Below are 8432 nucleotides of genomic sequence, written 5' to 3' on the forward strand. Positions count from 1 at the left end.
TGAGTTCAATTCCCGGCAACCACATGGTGGCTCACAACCATCTGTAATGAGGTCTGGTGCCCTCTTCTGGCCTGCAGACATACACACAGACAGACTATTGTATGCATGATAAATAAATAAACAAACAATTTAACAACAAAAAAAATGATTACATAATTTAAAAAAATTAATGATTACATGTTACAGCCGTCTGGGTTCCAGGGTTTTATATGATGAGTCTTCTAGGAAAGGGCAGGATTAAAGCTCTGGCTAGCCAGTGTTTCATAGCAAAGTCCAAACCTGTTTCTTAAAAATTGTCACAAAAACTGCAAAAGAGCAATACTTCTAAAGTCATTCAGAAAAATAAAGTGCTAACTTTATATTCGGTAGAAGGGACAATGGCCATCAGACAGACCTAGAACAGCAGCACTGGTGTGGCCTGTTGTGTGATGATACACACACACACATCACATACTGTAGATGTGATTCAACTGTGGTTTAGAATATACTCTATATGGTGATGCAAATTCAGTTATAAAGGTCTATTCAGATTAACAAAAGCCACAAGAGCTGACTTAGAGATTTACACCTAAATACTTTTTAAAAAATGATTTGTGTATATGAGTGCTCTTTTGCTCGGCACAGGGCACTGGGTACGGGTGCACTTTTGCGTGTCCCCCTGGGTTCCACTACAGGTGGTTGGCGCCACCGTGTGGTTGCTGGGGATAGAACTCAGGACCCCTGGAAGGGCGGCCACTGCTCTGAACCACTGAGCCACCTCTCCAGTCCCCTGCACCTAAGGCTTTGCCAAGTGGTCAACACCAAGCTTCTAGAGAATTTAGATAAGTGAGAACATATGTTTGATAAATATGATCAAAAGTTTTAATTTGACACTAGAAGAGCTTCAACTCAAAATCATTATTTTTAGGGCTAAACCCACAGAAATGGAACGTAAAGTCCTAGTCTTATGAGCGCTGCTAATTTATTGTAGATTAAGGAACACAATAGTCAGCCATATTGTAAGTGATCAAGTTCTTTAATTGTAGCCATGCCCAGTAATAATACAATTTTTTTGTTTTGTTTTGTTTTGTTTGTTTTTCGAGACAGGGTTTCTCTGTAGCTTTGGAGCCTGTCCTGGCACTAGCTCTTGTAGACCAGGCTGGCCTCGAACTCACAGAGATCCGCCTGCCTCTGCCTCCCGAGTGCTGGGATTAAACATCCCCGCCCAGCGGTAATAATACAATTAAGCTTAAAACAAGTAACTAGAAACAAAGTTTGTCTATTCAGATATACCTAGGTGTGGCTAACTGGAGGGCCAGACTTCAGTCAGCTCCAGGGTATGCAAAAACATCCATGAATATGGTGAACGCTGGACTTTTCTGAGGGGAAAACTAAGGAAACACGGGTGCTTTCTCCTTTACTTCATCTTAGAAAAAAACCCTCTCTGGAAATCTCTCTTGCTCCTCTCCAGACCTCCTCTCGCAGCCAAACTCCAGACAACACAAGATGAGTGACACAGTGTTCCTCGGGCGAGGGAGGTCACATTGACTGGCCAGTGAGTGAGTGACCCTTGGCCGTGCACACAGCTCTTTCCCAGAAAGTGACATTAAAATTCAGGATTTAAACTAGAAACAGTTAGCTGGCTGAACCTTGAGGTTGGGAGTATACGCAGAAGGTCCATTGCTGAGAAAGTTACGTCTACTCAAGTTGCTTCAAGCTCTGACTTTGGCTGGGCAGTGGTGGCGCACACCTTTAATCCGAGCACTCGGGAGGCAGAGGCAGGAGAATTTTTGTGAGTTTGAGGCCAGCCTGGTCTACAAGAGCTAGTTCCAGGACAGGCTCCAAAGCTACAGAGAAACCCTGTCTCGAAAAACAAAAACAAAACAACAACAAAAAAAGCTTATTATAGGCTGGGCGGTGGTGGCGCACGCCTTTAATCCCAGCACTCGGGAGGCAGAGGCAGGCGGATCTCTGTGAGTTCGAGACCAGCCTGATCTACAGAGCTAGTGCCAGGACAGGCTCCAAAGCCACAGAGAAACCCTGTCTCGAAAAACCAAAAAAAAAAAAAAAAAAAAAAAAAAAAAAAAAGCTTTTTATATCAGACAGACTCTCAGCTCCTAGCAACGACTCCCCAGGTCTCCAAGAATGAGACTCCACCCAGACTGTAACACTGACCACTGGACAAGATGCCCCAGTCCACATCTGCTGCCAAAACCCTTTCCCAGACAGTGGACAGCAGGACGCCGGAGAATTGATTGCCTCTGATGCTATGAAGACCACGGGAGCCTGGGATGGCTAACTGGGTATGACCTGGTCTCTGGCTTTTGTAATAGATTCAGAAGCTGCTTGGTCTGTACTCAGGCATAATTTATCCTTCTTGGATCTGTGATAGTATTGACGGCTAGGCCAGCTATAACTTTGTCAACTTGGCAGCATCAGACAACTAGATATTCTGCAAGGCAATAGCCAGTTTGTTAGTTCATTTTATATGTAAAAAGAAAAAAAAGACCTTGCTTTTTCTTTCCTCTTTTTTTCTTTTTTTTTAAAACTTGTTTTGCTGTCTCAAAACTAGCTCTCGTAGACCACGCTGACCTCGAACTCAGAGATCCACCAGCTTCTGCTTCCTGAGTGCTGGGATTTAAAACCTTGCTCTTTCTAAAGCTACTAGGTCTCTTGATAAGACCAGCCAGAATCAGTGAGCTTCAGATTCAGCAAGGGACTTTCACAATAGCATGAAGAGCCCTCAGGGGCTGTCAGGAAATGTCAACTGCAGACAACACATGCACCCAAGCACCCACGCAAACCACATGCACACAAGCACCCAAACACACACACAAACCACATGCACACAAGCACCCAAACACACACGCGAACATGTAAAAGGAACAAGAACCCAAACATCTCCCATGCCACATAGTGAGTTCCAGGCCAGCCCGGGCTAACGACACGCCATCAGAACTAAACCAAACACCAAAACTCCAATCAAATGCGATGCACGTAGTATACGGAGATCACTTTGCTCTGGACACGTGCAAGTGGGAAGACCCTGCTTCACTTGTTAAAAGCACAGCTACAGCCACGAGCGGACAGCATGAGCTCCGCACAGCCGCATGGCCGGTGCCTGAGAGGGCAGGACTCAGCCGAGCACTGAGCACCAAGTAGGGCACCATGACCGCACGTTTAGTAGGAAGAGGTGACCAGTCGGGTGGTGGTGGTGCACACCTTTAATCCCAGCACTCTGGAAGCAGAGGCAGACGGATCTCTGTGAGTTTGAGGCCAGCCTGGTCTCTAAGAGCTAGTTCCAGGACAGGCTCCAAAGTTATAGGGAAACCCTGTCTCAAAGACAAAACAAAACAAAACAAAAGACAGAATGAGTAGTTCAGATTTGTCAGTCTATATGGAAGGTTTTTGCTGTTTTGGCAGTGCTGAGGATCAAATTGAGTATAAACACTACACCCATGAAAGTAATTTTTTAAAAAAGATTTATTATGTATAGTGTTCTAACTGCATGTATGCTTGTAGGCCAGAAGAGGGCACCAGATCTCATCACAGATGGTTGTGAGCCACCATGTGGCTGCTGGGAATTGAACTCAGGACCTCTGAAGAGCAGCCAGTGCTCTTGACCTCTGAGCCGTCTCTCCAGCCCCATCAAAGTATTTCTAAGCCATGAAACCCTACAGTCCTGCATTTGTGTGGCTACAGCTCTCAACTCGACAGACACCAAGTTGTAAGGAGCCGCTTGTTTGTTTCCCCGGCAGCCTGGCAGCTCAGACCCAAAATAACCACACAGGAACTGTATTAATTAAATCACTGCTTGGCCTATTAGCTCTAACTTTTTATTGGCTAGCTCTTGCATCTTAATTTAACCCATTTCTGCTAGCCTGTGTATCGTCATGAGGCTGTGGCATACCAATCAGGTAAAGTTCTGGCATCTGTCTCTGGAGGGGCTGCATGGCTTTCCTCTGACTCTTATTTTCTTTCTCTCAGCATTCAGTTTAGTTTTCTCTGCGTAGGCCTAAGCCAGTTTCTTATTATTCATTAACCAACAGAAGCAACACATATACAGGAAGACTTCCCATACCTAGTCACCAGGAAAGAAGGGTATCAGTTTAAGAATTCTGCCATCTGATAGCCCTATGGGTACGTCTGTGAGACATTTTCTTGACTGCTTTTCCCATGTAGGAGGACCAAGCTACTATGGTGGTGTCACCTCCAGGCAGCAGAGTTTGGGAACAGGCCAGGAGCAGCATTCTTGGCCTGTTTCAGCCCCCACCTCTAGCTCTGCTTCCCTCTGGGCTATACCGTGACCTGTGGGCTGTGACCTGAACTAAACACACTCCTCACAAGTGCTTCAGCTCACGGTGTTTACAACAGCTACAGGGAAACTAGGTCGGCCACCTGTCAGAATACACACCAAAGCAATACAGAAACAATTTAAATAATCAAAGTCACTATACAAAAATAAACAAATTTACTTTATTAAGTCACGGCTTCAGTACTTACATTGATTTGTTTAAAAAAATATCAGTTTAGAATATTATTGCAAGTGAATATGCACAATAAATAGAAAATGGGGACATGCAGTGCTGGGGGTATCGGCTGCCTGCCGTGGCAGACCAGATTCTGACACACAGTCAGCATTTTCAAAGTGCAGACAAGCACCCAAGGGGAGGTTTTGAATGTCTGGAAAATTAGCTTGGCACTCTGGACCACTCACCAAACACATAAAAACAAAACAAAAAGCAAAAGTGTCTCTGGGAAGCAGCTTCCCAACAACACTGAGTTATCTACTGCTATCCATAAGAACAACTTAAATTACCCAAAGTGCTAAGACTTCATTAGCGGTACTTTAAATCAAAGTTTTAACATTAAATATATGATTAGTCAAATATCCTAAGCCGTATGGCAGGGCCCAAAACAATAAGTTACAAATCCTCTGACCCTAATAACTTAAACATGATACGGTTAATGTAACACATTCTGTCTCAGCTCCCCTTTCATGTAAGGGTTAGTTTCACTCTGCACTCAAGTGAGGGATGCGGTATCCTAGCAACAGTGATGACACCATTATTATTACAAAGGCAGAACCTGCAAATGTACACATTACTTTGAGTTGCACTTGATTGAAGACATAATTCTGTGTAGAGGTGCATCCGTATTCAATGTACAAATTTTCAGTGGAGCAGGCTTAAGATCCAGGCAGGCTTAACAAACGCTTTCTGACTTTGAACAGACGATAAAGGGACTTTCTAAAGCGAACAAACGGGTCAAAAGGAGGTGGTGCTGGTTCTTATTTCATTTTAGGTATGGTGGATTTCATGAAGCATTAGCTCCCGAGGTATACTTGTTTCTGGACCATACAATTTACACGCTCTTCTTTCAAAGGCAGCTACCATTTGTTTCACAACTTCGTCGAAGAACAGTGTAGCAAGCTGGGAATGCAGAAGGGAGCGGAATTCAAAAGAAACCTGGAAGGAAACACGAGACGTTATCTTACACACTCGCCAGACTCAGTGACACACCCACAATCTGTAAGGAAACATGAGACATTATCTTACACACTGGCCAGACTCAGTGACACACCCACAACCTGGAAGGAAATGCGAGACGTAATCTTACACACTCGCCAGACTCAGTGACACACCCACAACCTGGAAGGAAACAGGAGACGTTATCTTACACAATCGCCAGACTCAGTGACACACCCACAATCTGTAAGGAAATGTGAGACATTATCTTACACACTCGCCAGACTCAATGACACACCCACAACCCGAGCATTCTGGAGGCTGAGGCAGGAGCACTGGGAATTTAAAACTTGAACTCACAGAGATCTGCTTGCCTCTGCCTCTCCAGTGCTGGAATTAAAGGCTGGTGACAGTACATGAGGCTAAATAATTTATAATTAATTAAAAACATTTAAAAAAAAAAAAGACAAAAACAAACAAAACAAAACTCTTTAATCCTAGCATTTAGGGAAACAGAGGCAGGTGGATCTCTGTGAATTCGAGTCCAACCTGGACTACAGAACGAGTTCCAGGACAGGCTCCAAAGCTACAGAAAGAAACCCTACCCCCCAAAAAAACAAAATAAATAGATAGATGGGTAAATAAAAAATTATATGTGCTGAGGTGGCTCGGTGGGTAAAAGTACCTGCTGCCAAGCCAGATGACCTCAATTTTCATCTTTAGGACCTGTGGAATATCCCTTTACACTGTGTGAATATATGTCATTGTGACTGGTTTAATAAAGAAGCTGACTGGCCAGTAGCTGAACAGGTAGGTGGAGCTTATGCAGGACTTGCAGACAAAAAGAGAGCATGAAGGAGATGAGATGATCTTGCCTTACAGAGAAGAGGTACCAAGCCATGTGGCAGAGTGTAGGTAAGAAATTTGGGTTAATTTAAAATATAAGAGTTAGCTAGTAACAAGCCTGAGCTATTGGCAGAGCATAATTAATAAAAAGTCTCAGTGTGGTTATTTGGGAACTGGCTGGTGGGACAGAGAAGTCCACCCACAGGACCTGCGTGGTGGAGAGGGACGACTGACTCCAGGTTGTCCTCTTTCTTGTACACAGTAAATGAAAATGTGATCAAATGACCTTGTATTTGTCAAAAAAAAAAATCAAACGAAGGAGAAAAAGTGGCAGAAACATAAAAGATTTTCACATGCTCATCACCCCAAATTTTCCTATTTGTCTTATATAACTTTATAGCCATAGTAAAGTTGTCACAATCAGAAAACTATCAGTTGCTAGGTAATAAATGGTAAGATCTAAACTGCAGATTGCTCACACTGCCAACTGTCCTATTACTGTCAACTTTTAGATTGACTCTAGGGCCTCATGTATGTGACAATTAGTTTTGGGGGACGATGATGACAGGATTTAACTGGAGGGCTTTAGTTGGCTTTCAAGTTGTGAACTACAGGCATGCTCTGGCTCTTACTTTATAATGAAAGTAATCAGGAGCTGAAAGACTATCCTTTACCCGGAATTACCACCATTCCTTATGATACAATGCCTGAGTCCCAAGCCCAGAGAAAGCTCATTTTCTAGTAGGAGGGCAGCGAATAATGGCTTAAACTCACTATGGCAGAGTGATATGAACAAGACACTTAGGAGTCTCTAGATCATTTGTTTTTATGATAGAGGGTCTCACTATGCAGACTTGGCTGGTCCTGAACTCACAGAGATGGCGTGCCTCCGCATTCTCAGCATTGGGACTAAGGGTGTGCGCTACCACACCTGGCAGGAGTTTCGAGATTCCCCTTTGAATTTGATTTCTGCATCTATTACGTAACGTATGACTTTAACTTGGTGCTAATTTTAAGCCTCTAATGGGTGTAAATGTCTTCATATTAAGCAGAGAATGAAATGTTAAGTGGTTGGTTTTCCAGTGACTAGTCTTCAGTTTATAGTTAAATCTGTAGCTTTTGAGGTTGGCAGAAAGAGGATCTCAAACACTCAGAGATGTAGGAACATACTGTGTACTGAATGGCTTTTCAGCTTCGGAATCTATACTGCCCTAATGTTGAAAATTAAAATACACTTTGCTTCACTAGTAAGCCATCCTGAAAACATGATCATTCAAAATAACTACTGGAGCCAGGTAGTGGTGGCGCACGCCTTTAATGCCAGCACTCAGGGCGTCTCCCTGAGTTTGATCCCTCGTCTACAAAGCAAGTTCTAGGGCAGCTATAGGGGGACCCCATCTCAAAACACAACAAAACAATCAACCAACCAGAAAAGGGTATTATTAGCTCTAAGCGGCAATGTCTGCTGTAATCCTACCACCTGCGAGGCTGAGAGGTGATCGTGAAGCCGAGGCCAGCCCAAGCTGTGGAGCCAACTGCGGTCCACTATAGTGCCCTACTACTTATGTGTGCTTTCCTTTTCTTCTTTTTTCTTTTTTGGTTTTTCGAGACAGGGTTTCTCTGTGGCTTTGGAGCCTATCTTGGGACTAGCTCTTGTAGACCAGGCTGGCCTCAAACTCAGAGATCCGCCTGCCTCTGCCTCTTGAGGGCTGGGATTAAAGGTGTGTGCCACCATCACCCGGTTATTATTTATGTTTTAATAAAAAAAGCTGGCCTGAAGGTCAGAGGGCAGAGCAGCCACACTAGTCAGCCATAGGGGCCAGGCGGTGGTGGTGCACACCTTTAATCCCAGCACTAGAGAGAAATATAAGACAGGAGGAGACAGGTGTCAAGTCAGTCTCAGTCTGAGGATGTGTAGAAGCAGGATCGCCCATTTCTGTCTGAGGTAGAGGTAAGAGCCAGTGGCTGGCGACTTTGTTCTTTTTTTTGGCTCCCCATCGGGGAAGCGACTTTGCTCTTTCGATCTTCATCTTCAACCCCAGTCCTGTCTCTGGATTTTTATTATCCATGCTACAGTCCAGCCCAGGTTACAAAGTAAAACCATGCCTCAAACAATGCATAAATTGGGGCTGGCAAGAC

At 44.1% G+C, this 8432-nt stretch overlaps 2 protein-coding genes across 2 annotated transcripts in view; one reads left to right on the forward strand and one right to left on the reverse strand.

The window, feature by feature from the left end:
• Hspd1 (heat shock protein family D (Hsp60) member 1) overlaps positions 1–752 on the forward strand; it is a 14514-nt gene extending 13762 nt beyond the window's left edge. Inside the window, exon 11 of the mRNA XM_026788837.1 lies at positions 675–752. Coding sequence (XP_026644638.1) covers positions 675–752 — 78 coding nt within the window. The remainder of the gene's footprint in view (positions 1–674) is intronic.
• A 3681-nt stretch (positions 753–4433) lies between these two features.
• The window catches only part of Coq10b (coenzyme Q10B), a 14524-nt gene continuing 10525 nt past the window's right edge, over positions 4434–8432 (reverse strand). The window contains exon 4 of the mRNA XM_026788838.1: positions 4434–5488. Within this exon, the coding sequence (XP_026644639.1) occupies positions 5280–5488 (209 nt within the window). The 3' untranslated portion in view covers positions 4434–5279. The remainder of the gene's footprint in view (positions 5489–8432) is intronic.

This window comes from Microtus ochrogaster, unplaced genomic scaffold, assembly GCF_000317375.1.
Source record: "Microtus ochrogaster isolate Prairie Vole_2 unplaced genomic scaffold, MicOch1.0 UNK8, whole genome shotgun sequence".
Lineage (NCBI taxonomy): Eukaryota > Metazoa > Chordata > Mammalia > Rodentia > Cricetidae > Microtus > Microtus ochrogaster.